General features: G+C 39.1%; 1 protein-coding gene across 3 annotated transcripts in view; it reads left to right on the top strand.

Annotated features, from left to right (window-relative positions):
* LOC136857805 (uncharacterized) overlaps window positions 1–25,694 on the top strand; it is a 240,432-nt gene extending 214,738 nt beyond the window's left edge. For all 3 annotated transcript variants that reach the window (XM_067136747.2, XM_067136748.2, XM_067136746.2), the window contains one exon: window positions 24,281–25,694. In XM_067136747.2, the coding sequence (XP_066992848.2) occupies window positions 24,281–25,545 (1,265 nt within the window). In that variant the 3' untranslated portion in view covers window positions 25,546–25,694. The remainder of the gene's footprint in view (window positions 1–24,280) is intronic.
* Window positions 25,695–27,607: the final 1,913 nt, after the last annotated feature.

The following is a 27,607-nucleotide window of genomic DNA, read 5'->3' as shown; positions in this document are numbered from 1 at the left end:
TGTTTATTATCAGAATGCTCAGAGTCTGCAAAACAAATTAACTGACTGTGTACTCAGTGAACCTGAATTTAGCAACTTTGATATCTTATGTTTCATTGAAACTTGGTTACCTGATTTTGTTTCGGATGGTTAACTTTCATTCTCATCTAATTCTCAGTGTTTCAGAAAAACACAGGTACCTGCAAACGTGGAGGTGGTGTAACGATTGCAGTTAGTAATAAACTAAAAGCCCGTCAGAGACCTGACCTAGAAACTGAATGTGAGTTAACCAAGGTTGAGATTACAATCTCTAGATGAAAACATTTGTTAGTTGGCTGCTCTACTGTCCACCCTCCAGCAATATTACAGCATTAGAAGATTGCTTTAATTCTACGGTTTTGGCTCTGAATAAATCCAGCAATATAGTCCTAATCATTGATTTCAATGCACACATATCCTGGCAATCTATGACTGCTGGAACAGCAAACGACCCAGTGAACTTGTTTATTTTGGAATACTTTATAAATGGTTTTCATCTTCATCAGATCTGCTTAAAACCCACCAGAAATCTGCCAGAAATCTTCTCTCTGCAGTAACTAATGTTAGTGTGTCTGTTAACAAACATATTCTTAGCGCTGTCCACGACTCGGTCGAAGCTACTCTCAGCCTACCTACTTATTGACATAAAGGCTCCCCACCTGCTGCGAGGCAAGCATTTCCTCTATGGAGTAAAGTGGACTGGCTAGCTGTCAATCAGGACTTGTCTCTCTCCCTTGGTGCTGGTTATCAACTGAGTGTGACGTCAACAGTGCGGTTTCCCGTGTTGAGGATTTAATATTTGCCACAATTAAACAGCATCTACCTTTCTCCAAACCTAGTACACACAAATATCCCCCCTGGCTGACTGCCAAACTGAACTGCTACTTAAGAACAAAACCTGTGCGTGGTCACTCTCGAGGTCTGTTCTCAATCCACACGCCTCAGGAAAATTTCAAAATCATGTCTTAAGAATGACTACAATCCGGTGCATCACTTCTATAACTAGAAACCTTAAAAATAACCCTAAAAAATGTACCCTCATTTCATCCCGTAGGAAGTTGTCCTGAATACCATAGAATCTAAAACTACATAGTGATGATGTCCCAACTGAGTTAAGGTCTCAAAAAATTCAATGAGTACTTTCACTCTACCTTTACCCCTTCCACACCTGTCACTGAACTGCCACAGACCAATAGTATTTGCATTGGCTTACTGTCATAAATATCAATGACTCCTGACAAAGTTCAAAGTATTCTCAATAGTCTCTCAACAAACTGCTCCACCAGATCAAATTATATTAGCCCTGTATTCCTCAAAAATACTTTGGTATCTCTCTGTGCATCATTATCTATAATTTTCAACTTGTGCATGGCTTCTGGTACACTCCCCAAAAGTTGAAAACAAGTTAAACAAGTTAATATCACACCTATTTTCAAATCGGGCAACAAACACGTTATTTCATCGTTTGTATCATCACAATACTATCCTCTGTCCTTGAAAGAATAATCCACCATCAACTCCCCTTTTTCACACAGCCTGCTGTCTGAAGAGCAACACGGATTCACTCTTGGAAAATCATGCCTTACTAACATAACAGTTCTCAATCACCACATCATTTCAGCAATAAAAAGTGAATCTCAGACGTAATCTATATAGATCTGGCCAAAGCATTCAATTCTGTGGATCACACATTTCTTCATCATAAGCTCGCTACAAGATTTAATATCCATGGCCCTGTCTTGTCATTGATAACTAGTTTCCTCTCTGGCAGAAAACAGAAAGTGGTACTCCCTGAATCTGGCTCACATGGTTATCTGTGTTATCAGGTGTATCTCAGGGCATTATCCTTAGACCCCTACTCTTTGTTCTGTATATTGATGACATAAGCCTTGTTGATAAACTTAACCATAATAGGTATTTGTTCCTATACTGACTTGTCTAAAGCTATTAAAAACTATTGAAAATAGTATGTGCTTGGTCCACCTTGTCAATACACTTTTATAGTTGAAAATTATTTATTCAAACATGTTTCAGGAACATGTATCAGTGAAGTCCACTGATGAAGGGAATGTATTATGTTCCTGAAACATGTATGAATAAATCATTCTCAACTATAAAAGTGTATTGACTAGGTAGACCAAGCACATACTTATTTTCAATAGTTTTTAATAGACATAATCCTTTGTGCTCAAAACAGTCAGTGTTCCCTCCTCCTATATGTCGACAACCTGAAAATCCTAAGGCAAGTGTCTACACCTAATGATTCTTATGAATTGCAGACAGTTCTCAATTTCTGTAGTAACTGGTTTAAGAAATGGACTCTTTCTCTCAATGTTAAGAAGTGTAACACAATATCTTTCTCATTGCTAAAGGAAGGAATGAATACTGCCTATGTAAACTGACAAACACCTTAAAATTATACTACTACATCTCCTATTTTCTCCCCATTATTGACTTTTGTTCCCCTATTTGGTCCTCATCTGCTATCACATACATATCTCAACTTTCATTGTCAAGACTTGCAGTACTGCTTTTAAGATCACAACTAAATCTAACATCTTGAACTACCTGGGTATTCTTGACCTCAGAAGCAATTTACAGTTCTCCAATCTTTGTTACCTGCATAAAATAATCATTAGCTATACCAAATGCAATATTCTTCCAACATACTTCCCTATACATGTTCCCCCCCCCATCCAACACACAACTGGCACACTCATAATGTGTCACTTCTTTGCCTTCTTCTTTGCCTACCCTTTCAACAACGCTTTGTCTTCCACCATCTCCCTACTCGTGGTAACTCACTACCCGATACTGACATATTCACGCCCTTTCCATCCTTCAAACACAAACACAAAAAAATTTCTTTGATGTCCTCTCCAGGTTTCCATTTTCTTCCGTCCTTCCAACCCATGACCTTTCTTCTTGCTAACTCTGTAACAAAACCTGCCAGTTATCATTGCCATTCTTGCTAAGTTGTTATTGTTGTTAATCATAGGTAATACATTTTATATTAATCTGTATTGAAGAGCAATATAGTGTAAAACAAAAGCTAAAGGTTTCCTCCTATTCAATACTATTTGTTGTGACCTTAAAAAATGTTACACATATTTGTTGAAGCTAGTTTTGGTCTTACCAGAGACCATCAGCAGTCAAAATCAAAGTTTAGGCAAGACATGAATATAGATAAAATTTATGAAGCAAGCATGAAGTAAAGATTTGAGAAACACTCATCACAATCTCATGTCCTGTGCAAGCTCTCAGCCTTCCTCCAATTTGAAGCATTCGAAAAAAAATTCACATCTCAGATCAAACAAACAGATTAAGAATACACAACAGCTACTTTTAACCGACTTGAAAGAATGGTGTGAAGTTAGTACCGTACATTTTCCGCAGTCATTTGTAAAGCTTTTGTATGCAGCAATATTGCTCTGCATTAATTGAATAATCCACATCTACGCTCGTTTCTTGAAAAGCATTGTGTTAATCAAAGGATGCCCTTAGGAAGAACTATTTACTTTTACTGCACGCTTCTGTCGTGGATTCGATACGATCTGACATTGGAGGGAACTGTGCCTGGATATCGGTAGGTGAAACAACCGATTCGTGTGGTCGATTCATTGCGAACTTCATAGAGGGTAAATTATGTCCAGAAGAACCTGGCAAACCTCATTTTGTTTCATGCGAAGTGCTAGAAAAAAACCAACCACGCTACAGTTGCAAGATTTGTTAACGATTCCCTGCAACTTCGGTGGCCTAGTGAATCAGAGAGTGATTGTTACAAAGTGCGCCTTTTCGTCCAGATGCAGCTTTGTATATGTTGAAAGCTGGTTAGTCTCTATGAGTATTTTTTCCAAATCTCATCCATGTCACATGTTTGGCCCATGGATTGTATCGTATTGTAGAAGAGATACATACCCTCCTTTCATCTGTCAACAAAGTCATTTAAAGTGGGAAAAAGTTGTTCCTAAAAGCACCAGCTCATGTACAGTTGTACAAAACTCATCTGCCTCAGGTTTCTCTTCCACTGGAAAGTGTTCTCTCAAGATGGGGGACTTGGTTATCCGCAGTATCGTTCTACCAGGAGACCTTTAATCAAGTGAAAGATGTAGTTAAAAGTATTGATGATAGTCATACTGCGTGTGTTCGTGATGCAAAGTGCGCATTTGAATTTGAAACTGTATATAAAGATATCAATTTCATCCATGTGCATTATTCGTCTTTTGAAGGCGATTAAGGGCCTAGAAACTCGCGGTGCACCCCTACACGAGCAAGCTGGTGTGTACCCATCCCTGAATGAAAAAGTGACAAGGGCCCGTTTGAAATGGTTTGGCCATGTCAAACGAATGGACGATGGAAGGACAGCAAAACAATGGCTACACACAGTCGTGGCCGGAAAACGACCGGTAGGAAGACCTAGGAAGAGGTGGCTGGACCAAGTGAAAGAGGACATAGGAACAAGGGGAATCAGCTGGGATGTCGTCTTGAGAGAAGAGTGGTACATGGACAGACAGAAGTGGAGAGTGCTCGTAAACCACACCCGGGCAACTGGAGTGGAAAACTGATGATGATGATGATGATGAATTCAGAACACCATTAGTTTTTCAAATGGCGTTCCTGTTGAAACTGGAGAAAAAGTTAAAAGGAAACTCAGTGCGGTGTTGGACTCAAACCCAGGACTAAAGAATATTCAATCCATAAACAACTACGTAAGTGGAATCAGGTAGTCTTTGCCGGAAAAATATTCCGAGCAGTAAGTGCCAGTGTACAAGTATTGCCCACTTACGTCCGTCGACGTAGAACGATCATTTTCAGCGTATAAATTAATTCTGTCCGACAACAGAAAGTCGTCGACTCCTGAAAATATTGAAAAACTGTTGATAACCTACTGCCATACATCATTTTGCAACGAATGAAACATGTTTATCAATTTAACACTGAGTTAAAATTAAATAATGCGTTTGGTAAGAGTATTAGGTTCTATTTTTACTGCATATTTTCAACATTTTTAGTGCATATGTGCATGCATATTTTTGGAGTTTTTAGTGCATATGAATCCGGGCCCTAGTAATCGCTGAAATAACATCACATACCCTCTCAATACGTGAAGGTTCATTTTGTTTCCTCCTCCCCTTCTGGGTGCTTCAGTTTTTTTTTTTTTTTTTTTTTTTTTTTTTTTTTTTTTTTTTTTTTTTTTGTCAGGCAGTGTAATTTGGAAACAATGATAGACATGGACAGTACTGATTATACGAGGGCACATTGCAAATTTTTAAAATCATCTTGCAACTCTCCTATTTCATAAGTCATTTTTAACCTTGAATAGTTTTTCTTTCATAGTTCCACCCATAATTTTTAACAGTTCAGTAGGGATGTTATTTGCCGTGGTAGCTTTTCCTTCTTTAAGACTTAAAAGAGAAGTTTCAATTTCACTTTTTGTTATTGTTGGACCTTGCCCCACTGTAATATCACATTTCCCAATACAATCATTTTCTTCCCCTAGGCATTCTTCTTCTTAAACTGCTTCCCTCCACCACATAACTCGTCAGTGTCTAAATTTCCACATTTGTCTTTAACTTTTGAGGAGTTTGTTCTCGGGTTATACTGTAAAGTCCTGATTTTGTGGTAAGGTTGGTCTTTTCTACCCTCCCTCTAATTCTGTGGCAATTTCTGTTGTCCATTTTTCTTCTCCGCATTTGTTTTTCTCTTTTATATTCTTCCATTTTCTTGCTTTTTTTTAGAGCTCAGTCCTTACTTGTATTAGGTTCAGTATTTCTTCATCTATCTGTTGCTTCCAGGGTTTTATTTTCTGTTGTCCTAATACTTCTGTCAATCTTTTTTTTTTTTTTTTTTTAAGTTTCAATGATGTTCATTACTTTGACTAACTACTTTGTTTTCATAGACATGGTATTGGCCTTTGGGCTTATGCCGTGTAAAGAAAACAAAGTGAAACTCTTTGCGTTTTGCAACGAACTTTGCTCTGCGTCTTCAGAAGAAAAATCTTGGCTGTTCCCGAAGAAGTCTTCTACAACAATGAGGGTTTGAATTTAAGAATATTTTACCATTGGAGAATTGTTGTGGTACACTATTCGTCACCAGGTGACTCACTGCATGCTGGCACAGCACTCCAAGCGGGAGCAGACGTAAGCTCCAGTATGACCTAACACATAACCCATAGCTTGGAATGAACCAACTGGTGATGATGAACATACGAATTTGGAAAACCCGAAACAAAATAACAATATAGAAAGGACAGGGAAGAGAACTACCTACATAGATCCTTGATGGCTGGCAACCAAGTATTACTTAATTGATAGCCAGGGTCCCTGTTGAAATTGGTAGGAGTTTTACATATTTTCACAGCTTCCCGTATAATTCTAGACCTGTAATGTTTAGTGTGGGTAAGAGCTCGAACATCTTGGAACACATCATCATGACCCAACGATAGGGTGTGTTCAGCTGTTGCTGACTTCTCTGGCTGGTTGAGATGGATATTTCTTTGGTGTTCCATGATACGAGTCCCAATGGACTGGTATGTTTGGCCAATGTATACCTTGCCGCAAGTACTGGAAATTTTGTACACCCCAGGGTGTATTAGTGGGTCAATTTGTCCTTACCCAAACTATGAGCAGTTTTAGTGATGGTGCCAAACACAGTTTTTATATTATACTTGCGAAGGACCTTGGCAATTCTGTCTGTGGTGTTGTGAATCTAAGTCAGGTAGGCAGTTCCCTTCACTTCTTCTTTCTGTGAGCTTTGATTAGTTGTCCCTCTGGGATGCAGGGCTCTATGAATCTGTTCATTGTTGTAACCATTACCCTCAAACGTGACTTTGAGTGTGTCCATCTCCTGGATATTTGATGGCTCACAAATTTGTGTCACTCTCGATTCTTCTTTCTTCTGAGATGTCGGGACCATAACATCATTCCCAACTGTGTGAAGCTGACGCACACATTAAATACTCCTAAGACCAGGAGAATATATCAGCGTGCCAGCAAGGCTCTTGTTATCGAGAGGGTGCATGACACTCGTAAGCAGTTAGACTCAGTCTTCCGAGAGTTGTTTCAATTACACTTCCTTTTAAGCAACACTCTCTCACCGGAATTGTGGTTGTCTTTCAGTCGCATTACTGCTATACAGGCTGAATGAAAATTCAACCAGGTTTCATTCAGACAGAAATGTAAGTTTCCCCGATTGGCTCAAAAACAGGCAGTCTCTTGCACAAACCTGGATGTTAGCAAAATTGTCGTCAATCTTTCCAATAATTCACAATGTCTCTAAAGTCATTGAACAAGCGGATTTCTTCATTCGAAGAAAAGCTAAACGACATCCAAGCTCGCTTCGATAAAGCAACGCGCTCCGCCAACAGCAGTGCTACCAACCCCGGCGATGTTTCCCTAGACGCACTCGCCCTTGAGTTCCAGTCTTTCAGAGCTGCTGTCACCGAGGAGCTCAAGGAGGTGAAGTCCGAACTTACCCAAATGCACAACCAGATCTCCAAACAGGACGACCTAATCGACGAAGCAGAGCAGTACAGAAGGAGAAACTGCCTATTACTCCACGGGGTGGCAGAAGCTCCGAACGAGGACGTCTATGATAAGGTGTTCGATGTTGTGAAATCCCACCTAGGAATAGACTTGACATTGGACAATTTAGATCGCTGTCACAGGATTGGGAAACCAAGGAGAACAACAGCTGAGGTAGTGACGGGAGGGAAGAGGCCCATCATAATAAAGTTCACGCGATATCACGAACGTGACCGTATCTGGCGTGCAAAGAAATCGCTGAAGGGATCGGGTATGCTGATAACAGAATCGCTAACAGCAACGAGAAATGTCTAGCGGATTGCGGTGAAACCATTGCACATACATGCGCACTGGTGCCAACAAACAAAACTGTTTGAGTTGCTCTTTCATTTGACATATAATGTATAACTGTAAGTTTAACGTATTCAATATTATAAGGCGTTAAAACTCCGATATTCATTTGTAAACACCCTGTATTTTTAAACCACTTAAATCAGAAACATCCTTCAATTAAATTCACTATGGAGACGGAGTCGGATGGATGCCTTGATGTCTTCCCTTCTTGATTTTTCTAGTAAGAAAAAAACGGACGCCTCCTTAGGACATACCATATATCATAAGCCTTCTCACACAAATTGCTACCTCCATGCAGATTCTAACAATCATCCAGCACAAAAACAGGACATTCTCATGACACTCGCCACAAGAGTGACACGATTTGTGAGCCATCAAATACTACTTTTAACACACAATAAAGTCACTGTTTCCCTACCTCTCCTGCTGCCTTCACCATCTCAATCAGTAAAATATTCTTAAATTGAAACCCTCATTATTGTAGAAGACTTCCTTGGAAACAGTGGAGATTTTTCTTCTGAAGACGCGGAGCAAAGTTTTCTGCAAAGTTTAAAGAGTTTCACCTTGTTTTCTTGATACAGCATAAGCCCAAAAGCCCATATCATGTCTACAAGTATGGGCCATGAAAGCGTCAATGTTAACATACTCTGTTTTCCTCAAAAGTTTTCCTAGCTGTTTCATTTTTTAAGCTCTTTACATATGTATGGATCTGCTTCAATTTAATATTGCATTTTGCCAGTACAAGTTTATATCATTGTCTAGGCCAGTGTAATTATGGCTTGATTTAACTTGATTCCTCTATATTTTCTTCACAATGATTGAATCAACCTGGAATCCCCTTTCATTTATCTGTGATTCTTCTTCTTATGGGGACTTCATAAAAGGTATTTGTGATTACCATCCTTCTTATGGGGACTTTATTCATTATGTAAGCATAAATAATCATTTGTTCGCCTCTTTCATTTGTTTCTCCTAATCCAAAGTTTACCTGTATGCTGTTGCACTGAAGTCTCGCATTATAATCACATTATCCTTATCTCTCATAACTTCATAAGTTTCTCAGGATCTTCATACTTCTTTTCCACTTCATCATTGTTGTTGCCTATTGTATTACAGTCAGATGTGTAGGTATGCAATTGAACTTCACCATCATTTACATGGTGAGTATTGCTTACATTTTTTACCACTTTACATTCAGTACAATTGCTGCTCCATTCCTTCCTCTAAATATTGGGTATTACTGAAATACCCTAAATAATAATAAATGTTCTCATGAAAAGGATGACAGTTGTCTCATCATAATGTTGCTGCATCTTTTGCAACTCCTATTTCTTCATTTTACTCATTATTCAGTTCTTTAATGTCAGTGATGGTATCTTCTCATTCATGTTTATAATGTCACCATGAAGTTAAATACCTCCATTCGGCTTTGGTAAAGTGAAGAAATTTCATTCAGAATTGTATAAATATTTCTGTTTGAATAAGCTGCCACAAGAATTTCTTAACTGAGATCTTTCATAAAATGTTACACTAATACATATTGAAGTGTTGAATAAGCTTTCATTGATACTTGGAAGAGTAGCTTTATTGTAACACATGTGACAGTTTATATAGTGTGCAGTATAATTGAGAACTTGCACATGATGCATCATCTCCAGCCTGCCTGGATCATTTCTTGTACAGAGTCATAAAGTACTATTCAGCAAAATAAAGGTCCATACTTATCAGATGGCCTGGTCAGTCACTGTGTGGCTGTTAAAGATATTTCTTGGCTCCAGCTGTACCTTTCTACTTTCTCAGACATACAGCTGTAATAATCCTTCATGACCTGCCTGAAGACATTTGCTCATTCAGCTTCTTAGGAGGTGAGTCACAATTTTTGTGCTGTGTGGTTGACGTTTTGCTATAGCTACTACTAGCAACTCCATAATTTCTGTTCCAGACAAGATACAGTACTGGTTTTAAATGCATTTGATCTTGTGGTCTGTTGGCTTCTATTTGCATGTGAGTGTGTGCTGATTCACTCAAAATTTGGATAACTGCATGTTGACCTTACTTTACTATGGTAAAATACTGCAAGGAGGTTGCAATGCCTTGATAGGAACACTGATAGCTGGGACTATCGAGTGAGAAGTGAAGTGAGTGCCGTTTGCCGTTGTATTAAAATAATCAACTAAGTAATATTAAAATGTCTGAAATTCTTCTTTTTCTTCTTTCCCAATTTCTCAGAGTGATCACTTTGCGAGGATTTGGCCTTGTTCTACAACTGGTTGCCCTTTCTGATGCCAACCCTCAAATAGTTATGTATTCACTAATTCACTATTGTATGTTTCCTTGGTGGTTGGTTCTGTAGTATGAAGTGTTGCCTGTAAATGAAGATATTATGAAGTATTATGATGAATGCAAACACCCACTCTCCGAATCGGAGGAATTAACCATATGCAGTTAAAATTCCAACCTGGCCAGGAACCATACTCGAGGCCCTCTGAATCAAAGGCTATTATGCTGATCATTCAGCCAAGGAGCCGGACTGTTTGAAAATAATCATCATCTATCATTTGCAGTTTCCAGTTGTTGGCCAGGTCTGCTTGGAACATAAGCCTCTCCATCTCTTCTTGTCTTCCCACTACTTCTCCCTCGTCACTCTTGCCCAATCCTCTCCTCTGTACACACTCTTCCACTCCTTTTATTCACCTGTCTCTTGGTCGTTTTCCTGTTATCTCCATTTCATGCATGCTCCTTGGTATCCTTTCTTCTGCCATTCTCTTAATGTGCCCATACCATCTCAGTCTAGATGCCTCTATCCTGTTCTGTAGTGGCTCTTCTTTTACTATATCTCTAACCGTCTCGTTTCTCATCTTATCCATTCTTGTCACCCCTATCCTGCTTTTCAGAAATTTCATTTCACTTGCCTGTATCCTAGTTACGGATCTTTGCCTCATTACCCAAGTTTCTGCTGCATATGTCGGAATAGGTACATAGTACGTCCTGCATATCACTCTGTTGCTTCTCTGAGGAACATCCTTGCTCCAAACCAGGCTTCTGGTACTTTTCAGGAATGCTCCTGCTTGTCTTCCACACTCGATTATTTCCTTCATTTCTTCCACTTTCCTCTATGATGCTTCCCAAGTTCTTGAAACTCTCTTATCTTCCTAATCTGTTCCCATCCAAGCATTATCCCTCTCGTAGGTCTCTCCTTCTTTCTAGATGTGATCACTTCTCGCTCTTTTTGGCATTAAATTTCGTTCCATATTGTTTCACCTCCCATCCCATGGATCTACCTGTTCCTGGATATCCTCTTCCTTTTCTCCCCAGACTAACAAGTCATCTGCAAAAATCATCACTTTCATTTTTTCTTCCCCAATTTTCCATGCCACTTTTGTCATTAGTTCGTCCATTACTACAATGAATAACAAAGGTGACAGAGCACTTCCTTGTCTTAATCCACTTTTTTTGCTGAAACCATTCTGTTTTCTCTCCTCTTACTTTCACACAACTGACACTCCCATAGTACATCGCCCTCACTCTTTCTATTGTCTGCTTCTCGATACCTTTCATCTGTATGACTTCCCATACCTTGTTTCTGCACACATGATCATGTGCTTTCTCAAAGTCCAAGAAGGCCAGCAGTAGATCTTTACCCCACTCATAATGATGCTCTTGTAACTGTCTTACTGCGAATATAAGGTCTGCTGTGGACCTTCCTGATCTGAAGCCATACTGCTCTTTTCTCAACTTCTCTTCCACCCTCTCCTCTTTCTGATTCTGTTCTCCAGAATCTTCTCAAATACCTTTGCACATTGACATATCAATGTGACTCCCCTGTGGTTCTTAAAGTCTTTCCTAATCCCCTTCTTGAAGATGGGTCTGATTATCCCCTTCTTCCAGTCTTCAGGGGTCTTCCTCTTCTTTCATACTACTTTCAACACACAATAAAGCCACTGTTTACCTACCTCTCCTGCTGCCTTCACCATCTCAATACAGTACTCACTTCATATGTGCTTTCCCTCCTTTCATCTTGTCCAATGTTACCTCCACTTCTCCCCATGTTAAGTCTTTTCCTTTTTCCATGTTTCTTCCTTCCTCCCTGCTTCTACTTTCCTCCTTTATGCATCCTTCTGGGTAGTAAATCTTCAAAATACTCCTTCCACATTCCTTTGAGTTTCTCTTTCTGCTGCACGTCATTTCTATTTTTATCTATCATTATGACATCTTCTGCTGGCCCCATGATGTAGGGGTAGCATGCCTGCCTCTTACCCGAAGGCCCCAGGTTTGATTCCTGGCCAGGTCAGGGATTTTTACCTGGACCTGAGGGCTGGTTCGAGGTTTACTCAGCCTATGTGATTAGAATTGAGGAGCTATCTGACGGTCAGATAGCGGCCCCGGTCTCGAAAGCCAAGAATAACGGCCGAGAGGATTCGTCGTGCTGGCCACACGACACCTCGTAATCTGCAGGCCTTCTGGCTGAACAACGGTCGCTTGGTAGGCCAAGGCCCTTCAAGGGCTGTAGTGCCATGGGGTTTTATGACATCTTCCCTCATGCCTTTCCTCTTACTCTTGACCATTCCATACAGTCTTCTTCATTTTCTACCACTCTTACCACACCTGTGGGGTCGCGGGTGCGAACTGTGTCGCATATGTGGATTTGGCCCTGTTTTACGGCCGGATGCCCTTTCTGACGCCAACCCTATATGGAGGGATGTAATCACTATTGCGTGTTTCTGTGGTGGTTGGTAGTGTAGTGTGTTGTCTGAATATGAAAAGGAAAGTAATGGAACAAACATAAACACCCATTCTCGATAAAATGCAAAAGTTTACATTATTATTATTATTATTATTATTATTATTATTATTATTATTATTATTATTATTATTATTATTATTATTATTATTATTATTATCTGGGCCAGAAGAATTAATCAGAGGTGATTAAAATCCCCGACCCGGCCAGGAATTGAACCCAGGACCTTCTGAACCGAATGCCTCAATGCTGACCATTCAGCCAATGAGTTGGACTGCCCATTCCATATAGTACTCTTTTATTTCCTTTGCTATCTTCTTCCATCATGTTTGTCCACTTTTCCATCCATATTTTCTTCTCCTCTGTTACAATCTTTTTAGCTTCTTCCGTTTTGGTCTTATATTCCTGTCTTGTCTCCGTTGTCCTCTGCTGAAACCACACTCTAAGGGTGGCGTGCACCAACCAAGAGTAAGTTCTACTTCCGTAGTAAAGTACTCTTGAAGTCAGCATTCGGCGACTTCCATACGAGAGTAAATTACTTCCGAAGTATTTTAGTCCTCTCAGATACTCCTGGACAAAATTACTACAAGAGTAAAATGTTGAAGAGCACCATCTTGTAGTATATTACTAAAGGAGTAAATAACGTACGAATATAGGTTACAATTTACTCTCACGTCTTGCATGGAGTAAGCTAAGTTTAGACTTGTTGACTAATGATAATATCGTGCCGTATACGAGAGGAAAGACGTTTCAAACGTGTTTATGGATTACTTAGATTATATTGACGATCTCGACACAGTAAATGATGGGAAATGTAATAGTGCGTAGGCATACAGTGCGTGAAAGGTGATAGCCGTGTAATGTGAACACGGCGAGTTTCAGGAATGTTTTTGGTCTTAGGAAGGAATCCTTTACTTTCCTTCTAAATCTACTTGGAGATCACTTACAGCTGAATTCTTCTTAATTTTGTTGTATCTCTAAAATTACAGTTGCCGTGTGCCCTACGAGTGTTTCGTACCGGAACAGTTGCCGGTGATCTAATTAACGTTTACCGCACAACTGCTAGCCGTATCTTTCATCGCGTAGTTAAACCAGTAGTTGAGGCTAAGAGGGAGGTACACCTGCAAATGATGATGATCGTTTGGAAAATAAAAGGATATTCTTCACGTTGGCAGGTTTCCACACGTCTTGGGTGCAATTGACTGTGACTGCACGCATATTCCCATTTATTGCCCTCTCGGTGACAACGGTGAACTTTTCAGAAATCGGAAGAGGTTTTTTTTTTTTTTCAATTTGCTTAACGTCGCACCGGCACAGATAGGTCTTATGGCAACGATAGGGCAGGAAAGGCCTGGGGATTGGGAAGCGACCGTGGCCTTAAGGTAGGGCCTATTGACCCAGCATTTGCCTGGTGTGAAAATGGGAAAATTTCGCTGTGGATGTAGGCCATCTGTATGAAGAAACCGCCATCAGTTTTAATTTTTCCCGCATGTCCATGACTTTCTGCTTTGCTTTTAAGTCCTTCTACAGAATCTTAACTTGCTTTTCACTGCGTTTTCCGTCACTCGAAGCATTGAATTCTTTCGCCACGACTTTCCATGAATTTCCTTTCTTATCCAGCATCTTTATGTTGTGTTTCTTACACCTTATATCCTTTGCATAGATCGTCATTATCTCTATTAACAAGCATTTATCTTTTTCGCTTAAGTTTTCTCCCATTTCCTATCGCACATAACCTTATCTATTTGGATTTCTTTAAAGAAGATACACGAACACAGCACTACTCCGCGAGTAACGAACGCTACTTCTGTAGTAGTAACTAAAAGAGTAAATTGTACTTCAACTCTCCGACGTTACTTCCGGAGTAAATAACTCCCGTAGTAATTTACTTCTGTAGTATGGACTTCTTTAGTAAACGCTACTTGCGTAGTAATTTACTCCAAGATGGTGCACGCCACCCTTAAAGTTTTATTCTTCTCCCCAACTACCACTTTGATTCTGTCGTTCCACCATGGGGTCTCCTTGACTCTTTTCCTGGTACTAGTTCTCCCACAAACTTCCTCTGCAGTTTTTACAAATGTTCTCTTGAACCTTTCCTATTCCTCCTCTCCTGTTTTTGTATCATCTGTTGGTAAGTTCAGTTTTTTCTTCTTTTTTTTTCTGGTATTCTTCCTTGGTTTTCTTCTCCATATTTTGATACATCTTTCTTGCTTCTCTGTCCTCTTACTTTCCTTTATTAATCTCAGTTTCATTACCAGCAGTCTGTGGTCACTGCCTAGGGCCTCTGATGGTATTACCCTTACATCTATAAATTTCCCCTTCATTTCCCAGTCGTAGATCATGTAATCCACAATGGATTTCTCAGACCAGGCACTGCTGTACCAGGTTATCTTATGGCTTTCTCTCTTCTTGAACCACAAGTTCCTGACCATCATCCCATTTCTTTTGCACACATCCAGTAGCCTTCGCCTTTCCTTATTTCTATTTCCCTATCCTTCCTCTCCAAGCATGTTCTCATATCCCTTCCTTTCCTTGCCTACATAGGCATTCAAGTCCCCCATTACTACATTGTTTTGGCCATTCAACTGTCTCTCCAGTTCTTCCTCAAAGTCATCTTTATCCTGTTGCATGCATCCTTCTTGTGGAGCATATACTTGTGCAACAATTTCCCAGGTTTTTCCTTTGACTGTTATTTTTACTTTAATCAAGCTGTCTCATCCCTTTTATTATTCTCTTTCAGTCCATTTCTTACTACCACTCGTACTCCATTTCGCTTCCCTTCGTAATTTCCTATCCGGTACAACCAAAAACCATTCCGCAGCTCTCTCTTACCTCCCCCCCTCCATTTAGTCTCTGCCAGCCCTAATACATCCAGTTTTCTTCTTTCCGTCATGTCTACAACCTCTTCTTTACTTTTCCAGTCACTGTTTGTATATTCATTGTTCCAATTCGTAATCCTATTCTTTGCCAGGGTCGTCATCTGTTACATCCGTCCGGCTTACTGTTCCTTATTTTCTTGAAAGCGGGCTGATATTCATCATCGACTTGCTAGGCCTATCATGACTTCACCAGAGCCCTGTTAGCCGCCATCTTTTTCAGGATTCTTGTAGGTTCTTCACAGCTACGATAGCGGTCTCGGGGCACACGAGGTCCGCACTGTACCTCACCCCCACAGGCTATTCCCTACTTGATAACATTGCCCATCTCCCACGGCGTGGGCGAGGGGTTGGATTTGTGGAAGACTGTTTGAAAATATTACTTCTTTAAAAAAATTACTTCTTAAAAGATCAATTACTGCATCCCCCCACCCACAAGCTCACATATTTGAGATGTGTGTGATTAACACAGGGTCATTCTCCTCCTGTTATAATTTCTTTCTCATCTCCCATTCCTAGTGGTATTAGGGTTCAAACCTTAAATAATGTTTGATCCTTTTCCCTCCTTTTATGACTGTTAAGTTTCTTTAGTCGGTAAATACCATCACTCTTTGAGGAATCAGAACTCTTTTGTCTTCCTTCCTTGATTAATAATGAGAGGGGCTAATATTCTTATTGTTTTTTGAAACATGATCTTTTCATTATTACGTCTTCCATAAATTTTGTATACCCTCCGATTCTTCTCAAATTTATTTTCTGTATGATAGATGTTTTGCAAGAAAGAGCCCTGACATTGGGCTATTTATCTCTGTGTGTAAATGTTTGCCTTGTAAAACCTTCCAATACATATTAATTTTACTTATGATTTGATTGCTATTTTCATGTCACAGAACGCAAGTCATTTCGGTTTCTGTAGTGTGAAAACACATTCTTTAATATTCTGTGTTCAGTATTGCCTTGTAATGCTGCTGTGAATTTTGTGTGACAAGTGTCTGTGTTGATTGTTGGGCTCGCAATTGGGAAACACTCGATCTAGCTCTCACACTTGCTAAGAAGGGCACCTCGAGAAAAGTGACGCACAGTAGTCTAGCTATCAGTGCTCTTTAAAAAATTACTCAAGCCATAGGTAAGCTTCCATTTAGAATGCTTTAAGAACAAATTTGGAAATTAATATTAATATGCCTAAGTTTTTGAAGTTGTAGAATTTTCATACCCTCCCTTTTGTTAAATTTTGTTCATGGCTCTTGCAATATAAGGTAAACATATGACTTCAAGGTAAGAGTTACATAAGCAGAAAAACCTGTACTAAATTCTGAAAATTATGTTGGATGAGAGGCTTGTAGACTGAATACTAAAGAGCATAACAGTCTATAATTGATATACGTTGATATTGCATTTTGATCATAAATTATGATTTTCATTTCCGTGATGAGATATAACTCATTTAATAGGAATTAATTGAGGAATGTTCCACCATTCAGCACAATATATGATACATAATATTTATTAAGTGAAAACCGGTTTTGATTGGAATCATCATCAGTTCACAGTCGAATAAATAAATCAAAGGATCTACAACAATCAACATGAAATCTGCCTTTAAATATATTTACAATGGTTGACATGGGTTATATGACATAAAACACATTAAAAAAGCTGCTTTTTATAGCTTGGTCCACAGAGCATTCAATGTACCATTATCTCATCCCAACCTAAAAAAGGAACTGGATACCATCAGGGCAATAGCTTATTCTAATGGGTATAACAGAAGGTTCGTCGACCAAATAATATCTAAAATTCAAAATAAACCAAAATCTGCTCTTATTAAAGAAAAGAAGCAGAAGGACAATTATTCAGTTTTCACCTTCAACAATGATTCTGCATACCAAATAACAAACTTGTTTAAAAAGCACAGGGTAAAAATAGCATTCAGGACAACCAACAACAATCTATCTCACTTCCACAATCCAGGGACTGTGAATAAATCTGACAAGTTTGGTAAATCAGGTATTTACAGATTACAGTGCCAATCTTGTTTAGCAAGCTATATCGGACAGACAGGGAGAAGCTTTAACACCAGGTATAATGAACATATTAATGCAGTCAGACATAACAGGCATTCTGCCATGGGAATACGTATGCATGAATCCAATCACAATTTTTCCGATATAGACAAAAACTTACAGATTATTGAAATTATGGGAAAGGGACCTCTGCTCAATATGTGTCGTTGGATCAACGAGTCAATTTTAATCACAATCCGAATGAAGCCATCGAAAAAACAAACATTCTTTACGAGGCCATCCACCCCCTTATTCTCAAGACGTATCTAGGTAGAACAGCGCAACAACGGATCACTCCCCCACTCTCTCGCATCCCCTCCACACCACAGCCAATCCAAAGCAAGTCACCGTCCTCCTCCCGCCCCTCTCAAAGCCAGCAATAAGCTCCACGCTGACACAGACAAGCAATGCACCTCTGGCGGCAGGTTAACGAGAGCAAGGAATAAAGGAGTAAGTACTATCAAACCACTTTCCAATAATTAAATCCAAACACACACATTAGTTCTCACTTCTTTCTTCTTCTTCCTCAGACATCCACCTTTTACGATACTGTGCCATTTAACGTTTACTTCAACAACAATAACAGCGACAGTTTCAACAACCAATCAGATGTTACAAAACAATGTAGGATGTTCCCCCAACTCCTCAGCTAATCGTTTTAACTGCAAATTTTAATAACATAGGCACTTTACAAAATCGTCAAGTTTGACACATGTTTTTACCCTCCCTTGGCGATTCAACTACGAATATTTGAACATTTTAACATATGTTTCTTATACCCACAGTAACAAATCAGAACCTCACAGTATTCCTCAACTTCAAGTTTTTATGCATTATCTTAAAGTGCTGTAAATATCAATATGTTTTATGTCATATAACCCACGTCAATCATTGTAAATACATTTAAAGGCAGATTTCATGTTGATTGTTGTTAACATCCTTTGATTTATTTATTCTACTGTGAACTGATGATGATTCCTAGGGAATCAAAACTGGTTTTCACTTAATAAATATTATGTATTATATATTGTGTTGAATGGTGGATCATCCCTCAATTAATTCCTATTATATTACATTTCGAGGTTTAAATTTTACTGAAGTGATCGTTACTTATATGTTACAGTAGTAAAATATGACTGCCCCATGAGTTTCAGTCATGTGGGCAGTCTCAGATTCAACTTTTTCACATGAAATAAAGTGGGTAAAACAGACAATTCTAAAAGTCTAGGGACTAAATGAAAATGGAAACCATAAAAGGCCAACGTTTATAAAATCCAGCCTCCATGCATATACAAGAATGAACTTTTTTTAGTTACTTTGTGTGCTCTTTACCCAAATAGTTAGTATAATGTGAGCTTTATTTTAATAAAAAGCAGTAATGATAACAATACACTTATGCAGGCATCAGAGAAATACCGAACACAGATTTTATTGAAACCTCAAAGGCTACAGGCCCCTTTGGACCACTACCTACAAGGCCAGGAAAATTTTATCATCAAATAGGATTCTTTCACCCCATATTTCTTCAGTCTTTATCTTCAATCAACTTTCCTTGTTATTATCATTTCTGTTGAGATATTAAAAAGGGCTGTTTGATGGTTATGTTGCATTTCAGGAGAAAATTACAAATAAGTTTCTCATAATTTAGAAACTATACACTGTTATGGAATAGTAATTTTAAAAAGAGTACTCTAGTTAAGGACAACTGTTAAGTATGTAATAGTTAACAAAAAGTGAGAATAAAATCATTCAGAATGAAGATGTTTGGCTGATGGACAATACACACTAGAAATCTGTGTATTTCACTTATTCTTAGTACCATATTCAGCTTTTTGGAATTAGCAACATTAGCAATTAGCAACACCCCCTTCACAGTGTTCACCTAGTATAACCCTGTTAAATAGTAACCATAGACTTATTATAAGCCTGGTGTTAATAAGTCAGGTAAGATCATCTTCACTGAGCGAGTTAGCCATGTGCCGTGTAACTGTGCACTTATATTCGAAAGATGGTTTTCTGTGGTTTCCATTTTCACACCAGGCAAATGATGGAGTTGTACTTCAATTAAGGCCACAACTGTTACCTCCCCAATTCTAGTCCCTTCCCATCCTTGCATCACCAAAAACCTTTAATGTGTCAGTGCAACGTTAAACCACTAGCCAAAAGATCATCTTGTTGTTTCTTTCATTGAAATCTCTAACTTTATTTGTAATAATGATGGTATTGGTTTTGTATCCTACTAATTAATTGTATTGTTTTTGGAAACACCAAAGTGCCAGAATCTTGTCCCACTGGAGTTTGTTTAATGTGACAGTAAATCACCGACACAGGGCTGATATATTCTAATGCCTTCATTGGGCTGGGATGAAAACTGCCAACCTAAGCTGAGAAGGCCAGCACTCAACTGTTTGAGCTACTCAGTTCAGCTTTTGAACACTTTTAAGCATATTTTGGAATTAAACCTTTTTAATTTGCCACCCCCTTTCCATTTTTTGCCCTTGTTTATTACAAATACAACATTATGTGCACCATATGTTTGTTGGAATGTTTATTGTATTTTATCATCAAAGTTTACATTTGTTAATTTGCCTGTTTGCAGTACGAGTGAGAAGTGCTTAATGAAGCTGTATCTATGCTTTTTGAATGTGTAAATAAATATCAGCACACATCTGTGAGAATTATACATAAGCTACACAAGATTCTTGGCTGTGATCTGCCAGGTTTCTAAAATGCACTTTTGTAATGACTTTGTTCACAACTCACAATAAAGGCCAAGTATGAAATTGATTAAAATTCAGATTTGACATTTCATTCATTTACACATGTCTGATATGTGCTGCTGAGGTGATTTAGTAATATATGTCACTAAAGGATATTATTTTCTTTGGTTGTTGAAAAATTGTATAGGTTTTCCCCTATTTCCATAATCGCAACAGCTCATTCCAACTATTGAAAAGTTAAATTTAGTTATCCATTGAAATAATCCATCAACTGAGCAAGGTTGCCCAGTTGTACGTCCTCTTAAAACACTGTCACCACCAGTCCATCAGCTCTTCTTTATAATGTATGGTAGTCATTAAATTGATGATGATGATGATGATGATGATGATCATATGGCCTCAACTGACGTAAGTAAGCATATTGATTCAACATGATCTAGGCTGCCTGTGCATCAATTGTGATGTTTTGTTTTACTCTGCTTATCTAAGAAACTGAAAAGAAACAATATTCTTCAGAAAATTTGCGGGGCCACTTGGGAATCTACAGCAAGCACTCTACCACATTCTGCCCTTGGTCTGGTTTATTCCAGTGCAGAGTATTGTTCTCCCTTATCCCATATACCCAATATGTTGATTCACAGCTGAACAACAGCATGCGCCATATTTTTGTCACAATCAGATCAACGTCAGTCTGTTGGCTCCCACTGCTCATGAGAATAATGCCATCCGATCTGTGCAGATCAAATGTCTCCATAAGGGACTACCATAAAATATGCAAAAACCCCAACTACCAGTACAAGAAGACATCTCTGCATTCAGTCTTCAAAGGTTGAAGTCACACCATCCACCTTTGCGTGATGCTGCTGACATGGCTTACAACAACTTTAAAGCTGTGAAAGTTTGGAAAGACCGCTGGGAATCTTCAAGAGACTTGTTCCTTCACAACATGTACACAGATTGCTAGTTGATTTAGGTAATCTGCGGCACAGGCAGTGGGTCACTCTTAATGGAGTTTGGACAGGTCGTGGAAAATGCAAGGACACTCTCTACTTAGCGGAACTGCTTAACATCACCGGAATGCAACTGTGGTGCCCCATGGCAAACTGTCCCTCACATCTTGGGTAGCTGGGCTGATTTCTTGATTCCATCAGAGGCAATATTAAAGTGGATGAAAGGACTGGACATTCTGATTTGAAATTATGTTTCCTTGTTATTGTATTATATTCAGTTGTATATACAAAGGTCGATCAGATATAAACAGGATTTTTGTTCCTGAACATCAGCAGTTGGTAGGATTGGCCCCGTGCTTCTGCTATGCTTAGGCGGGACCGTTAGGAGTGGGAAGAGCATGCTGTTAGATATTTCCCGCCATTTCGTCAGTAACGCTCATGATGTCGGAGCAGCACTGCACAATGCATAATTATAAAATTTCTTGCTCGTGAAGGAGTTACAGCAGCGAAAATTTGCCAGAGATTGACTGCACAGTTCGGTGATCAAACATTGTCAAGGACGCGTATGTTTGCCTGGCATAAAAAGTTCAAGGAAGGACTAGAACGTGTGGCAAATCAGCAACTCGATCGCTGTCCTCAGATCAGCATTACAGATGAAAACATTTGTGCGGTCAAAGACATTATTGACGACGATCAACGGGCGAGAGTATCAGAAATTGCAGAACAAGTTGGAATTATGGGGGCTGTCAAGCAATCATCACAAACAGCCTATAGTCCCGTAAAGTGTGTTCCAGATGGGTCCCTCACCTTTTGACCGAAAATCTGAAGTTGAGATGTTTGAAGGTCTGTCAGAGGCTTACAGCAAGGTTTGCGGAAGAAGGTGATGCATTTTTGAGACGGATCATCACCTGCGACGAAACATGGGTCCACCACTACACTCCCGAATCCAAACAAGCCAGTAAGGAGTGGCGGCTGAAAGGCGAAGCAGCACCAGTGAAACCCAAGACTCGACTGTCAGCTGGCAAGGTTCTTGCAACCGTTTTTTTTGATCAGCGAGGCATTTTGCTGATTGATTTTTGTATAAGCGACGCACAATCAATGCTGCTTACTATTGCGAGTTGTTGTACAAGGTAAGGGTTGCATATCGCTGCAAAAGACGAGACCAACCGATTCGACAGGTCGTCTTCCTCCACGACAATGCTTGGCCCCATACTGCAGTTCTGTCTCCAAGCTAAAGGAAATGCATTGGACTACACTTGATCATCCTCCTTACAGCCCGGACTTATCGCCCTGTGATTTCCATTTGTTCGGACCACTTAAAGAAGCTCTAGGAGGGCAATGATTTGAAGATGACGAGAGTGTGGAAGACTTTGTGCGCAACTGGCTGGTGACACGACCCTGTTCTTTTTACGATGGGGGCATCGAAACTCTGCCCATACGCTGGGACAAATGCATTTCCAATGCAGGAAACTATGTGGAAAAATAAATTGTAATTGCGTTGTGTGTTTCAATAAATTAATTTAAATGAAAAATAAAATCCTGTTTATATTTGACGCCCCTTATATGTAAATTTTATGCCATACACTAAATAAAAAAGTAAAACTCTACCAGATGGCAGAGTAAACCAGATCTCTTTTGGGTGATCTGTTCTTAATGATCATTATCATCATCATCATCATCATTTTCCAACTTCAGTTTCCCAGGTGTGGCGTACAAGCGCTCGCCATTTCTTCCCGTCTGTATATGTCTTCTGTTCAAGGACATCTTCCCATTTGAGACCTCTCTCCTCCACATCTGATTTCACTGTCTCTATCCAGCATTTCCTTGGACAGCAAGATCGAAGTATTTTCTGGCAGGTCTCTCGCTCTTCATTGTCATAATGTGCCCATACCACTGAAATCTACACTTCTTTATTACATTGGTAATAGGGACCTCAATGCCAATTCAATTCCTGTTTACTTTATTCCTGATTTTGTTCTTTTGAGTAATTTGATTCATGATTCTAGAGTAGATTTCTGAATTATTTGTAAAAGTTTGATGCTTTCTGTGTCCTGCTGAGTATTTCCTGCTTGACAGTGTTGTCTTTGGAGATTGTGCTTCCGAGGCACTTGAAGTGAGAAACTGATTCTAATTCAAGAGGTTTGAATTTGTTCCTTTCCTGTTGATGGTCATTTCTACAGTCTTTGTTTTACTTATCTTCGCCTCAAATGTATTGAACATATTGTTCCACTCAGTGTTTTCTGTACTTCATCTTCTGTTTCTCCCCATAACAGCACATCATCAGCAAATTCCAGGGCATTTGGTCTGCTGTCCATTTTCTTGATAGACTTTATGATCTTGTCTATTACTTTTATGAGCAAGAGTGGTGATAGGGCACTTCCTTGTTGGACACCTCTCTTTATGTCAAACCATTTTGATCTTCCATTGCCTTCTGAACACAGCTGTGGTGTAGCATCTTCACTTTGTCAGGCAGGTACTTTGGCACCTTCAGATCTTCCAGGCATTCCCAGATCTTGTTCCAAGGTACAGTGTCATAGGCCTTTTCAATGTCCAAAAATGTAATCACAAGATTCTTTCCATGTTCCCAGTACTTTCTGGTAAGCATTCTTACACCAAGAATGAAATCCATAGTACTTCGATCTTTCTTGAATCTGTGTTGTTCTTCCTCAAGCAAAGGTTCCACTATCTAATTCTCATTTCAGTGATCTTTTCCCACAGCTTCAGGGTGTGTGACAACAACATTATGCCCCTATAGTTTCCACATTTCCATCTGTTGCCCTTTTTAAACAGTGGGATGATGATTCCTTTTCTCCCAATCTTCTGGGATTTTGTTTTCTCTCCAGATCATAGAGAGCACTCTATATAGCCAATATATACTGTGACTGTGAGAAACTTCACGATTCTGATAATATTAGGCAGTCAAGAGATGTTCTCGTTTCTGAATCAGATAATCATTATAATAATGAAAATAATAATATTGTATGTCCTCAGCAGAAGGAAGCATATTTTAATATATTATTCTCTTTTAATTTCAGCTTCATCGTCAAGTGCAACAAGTTCTGTGGCCAATCTTGGCTCTCCCAAACCAGAGAAGCGGCAGGCTAATTCTCCACTTCCGGCACCACCTGGTAGTAGCCCAGAACTGTATAAGAAATGTTCACTTCTCTCTAGTGATCCTGCTGCCAGCTTAAACCTGGAGGAGATGTATGCCAAAGTGTTGAAGAAGAAGAAAGAGAGACACTTTGAAAATGATGCTGTAGAGGACATTGTCAATGGTGCAGCTAACAATTCGGATTCTGTCGGTAATATTTCTGTGGAAACCATTGGGAGTGTGTCATTGCGGACGAGAAGAGATCCCGATAGAGTTTCAGTGGGCAGTAGTGAGATAGCTCAGGAGCTAAAGATTGATAGTAGTAGTTATGATACCTCACCAGTTCAGAGTAGTGATGATATATACTGTGGCTATGAGAAACTTCATGATTCTGATAATATTAGGCGGTCAAGAGATGTTCTCATTTCTGAATCAGATTATGAAAGTGTAACAGCTCGTAGTGTAAAATATGATCCAGGTTATGAAGTTGTCGAACAAGTCAAACCTGTTATATCTGATGGTGAACCAAATTATGAAGAACTGCGGCCTCAGTCTACTCAAAACAATTCTAGCAATGAGACAGTTGGAAGTGCAGATAGCTCCAGTGGACCTGTGATAAGGACATTTAACAGTGGTGATCCAGGGTATGAGAGGGTACATTCTGACAGTAGCACCAATGAAGTCATCAAGGAAGGTGATGATAGCAGTGAGCCAAACTATGAGAGCATGCCGAGTGAAGAGCCAGAACATAATTATGCTGGACTCCTAGGGGCTGCTGGGGGAAATGAATCTGATCCAAATTATGAAATGGTGGAGCATGAAGACCCTAATTATGAAAGTGTTAATTACTTTGAGGCTAACTGTGATCCACCTTACGAGAGACTGCAGAACGATGATACTATCCCAGGATATGAACAAGTTAGACCTCAGAATAATAATATTACAGTAGGGTATGAGATGAATTCTGCTCAAACAGTGCACAAGAACAGACCAAATAGTGAACCTGGCTACGAAGAAGTTGGTAAAAAGCATGAAGAACATCTTGTGGATGTGTGGAAAGGTACTGAACTCAACAGTCATAACACAAATTGTAATCATACCAATAGCATTAATCTTATTACAGGATCTAAAGGAGCTGAAGATCACACACACAGTATTTCTGAGCAGACTGATATGTTGTACTCGCAAGTGCAGAAAAAATTCCTGTGAATTGTAAATATTTATATAAATATGTATATTTTTTTAAAGAAAATCTTACTTCTGTTTCTTTCCTTTATTTATACAATATTGCTGTAAGTCAAAAGAACTGTTAATACAGAAATAATTAGGATTTATTTAATAAATAACAATTTTTAACATCAGCTGTACCATTAAAGTGACTTCTGTCATATTTTTTTCAATGAAAAATTTTCTTCCTGTGTAGCTGGGATTTTCTTTGCAACACATGCTTGAATAAAGCAATAATACCCAGTTCCCTAAACAGTAAACTTCATATTATGTTGTCACCATTCTCAAGCTGTCATTTTTTTTTTCTGATTTCGTGGAAACATGCTTAGTGACAATTAAGTAAATTCTGAAATAAATATGTTAAATTATGGGGTGTTTAAAGATCATCGGATATGGTTAAATGTTCATTTTTAGGTCATTTTTATAGTATGTATATTTCTTTTTTTTTTCCTTTTTTTTTTACGTCGCACCGACAGACAGGTCTTATGGCGACGATGGGAGGGAAAGGTCTAGGAATGGGAAGGAAGTGGCCGTGGCCTTAATTAAGGTACAGCCCCAGCATTTGCCTGGTGTGAAAATGGGAAACCACGGAAAACCATCTTCAGGGCTGCCGACAGTGGGATTCGAACCCACTATCTCCCGATTACTGGACACTAATTTCTAAGCTATTAAACACATGTCAGCATAAACATTTTTAGACTAAGGCTTATGCTGTAGTTCTACACTGATAGTCTGTTTTCATTAGTTGTTTTTTTTTTTATCAATGCAGCAGTTTTAATCTTCTTGATGCATTTGTGTGTACAGTTTATGTCACCAATTTCTTCAGTTACACATGTGGATTGCGTCAGTCTCAGGGAAGAACCCAGGGTAATCCCCTCAGTGCCGAGTTTTATTTTAGTGAAAGTGTTGACAGCTCTGACTCAGCTGTCTCGTTCACTCACCCAGCAACAATAAGACTTTTAAGGTGCATGTGTTGCAGGTGTGTGACATTTTGTTGTACAGTGCAATTGAAATGCCAAAACAAAAACAGTCAACATACCATTTAAAATAGTATGTGACCATATTTAGTGAAAACACATTCTCAGCTGATGGATCTGCATTGTTCTGTAAAGTATGCAAAATTCAAGTCACTGCACATAAATGGTTCACCATGTTCACATATCGGGTGCGGAAAACATATGCGAGCTCTTGAGAATATTTTGAAAAAAAGAGGGAAGTGTCCAAATTCTGTTAAAAGGAACTGTTTCAACATCAAGTATAAACTCCCAATCTCGTTGTTGTTTGACTCATCAGTCCATAGACTGGTTTGATACAGCTCTCCATGCCACCCTATCATGTGCTCACCTTTTCATTTCTACATAACTATTACATCCTATATCTGCTCTAATCCGCTTGTCATATTCATACCTTGGTCTACCCTTACCGTTCTTACCACATACACTTTCCTCAAAAACCAACTGTACAAGACATGGGTGTCTTCAGATGTGCCCTATCATTCTCTCTCTTCTTGTGGTCAAATTTAGCCAAATCGATCTCCTCTCACCAGTTTGATTCAGTATCTCTTCATTCGTGATTCTATGTACCCATCTCACCTTCAGCATTCTTCTGTAACACCACATTTCGAAAGCGTTTATTCTCTTTCTTCCTGAGCTAGTTATCGTCCATGTTTCACTTCCATACAAGGCCATGCTCCAGACGAAAGTCTTCAAAAACATTTTTCTAATTCCTATATCAATGTTTGAGGTGAACAAATTTCTTTTCTTAAGAAAGGTCTTCCTTGCTTGTGTTAGTCTGCATTTTATTTCCTCCTTACTTCTGCCATCATTTTGCTACACAAGTAAAATTAGTCATATACTTCCTTTAAGACTTCATTTCCTTATCTAATATTTCCTGCATCACCTGACTTTGTTCAACCACACTCTATTACTTTTGTTTCGGACTTATTTATTTTCATCTTGTATTCCTTCCCCAAGACTCTGTCCATACCATTCAGCAATTTCTCCAGAACTTTTGCAGAGTCAGATAAAATAAATATCATCGGCAA

The sequence above is a fragment of the Anabrus simplex genome, chromosome 1 (genome assembly GCF_040414725.1).
Source record: "Anabrus simplex isolate iqAnaSimp1 chromosome 1, ASM4041472v1, whole genome shotgun sequence".
Classification (NCBI taxonomy): Eukaryota; Metazoa; Arthropoda; class Insecta; order Orthoptera; family Tettigoniidae; genus Anabrus; species Anabrus simplex.
Note: the sequence above shows the minus strand (reverse complement) of the source record. Positions and strands in the feature narration are given on the sequence as shown.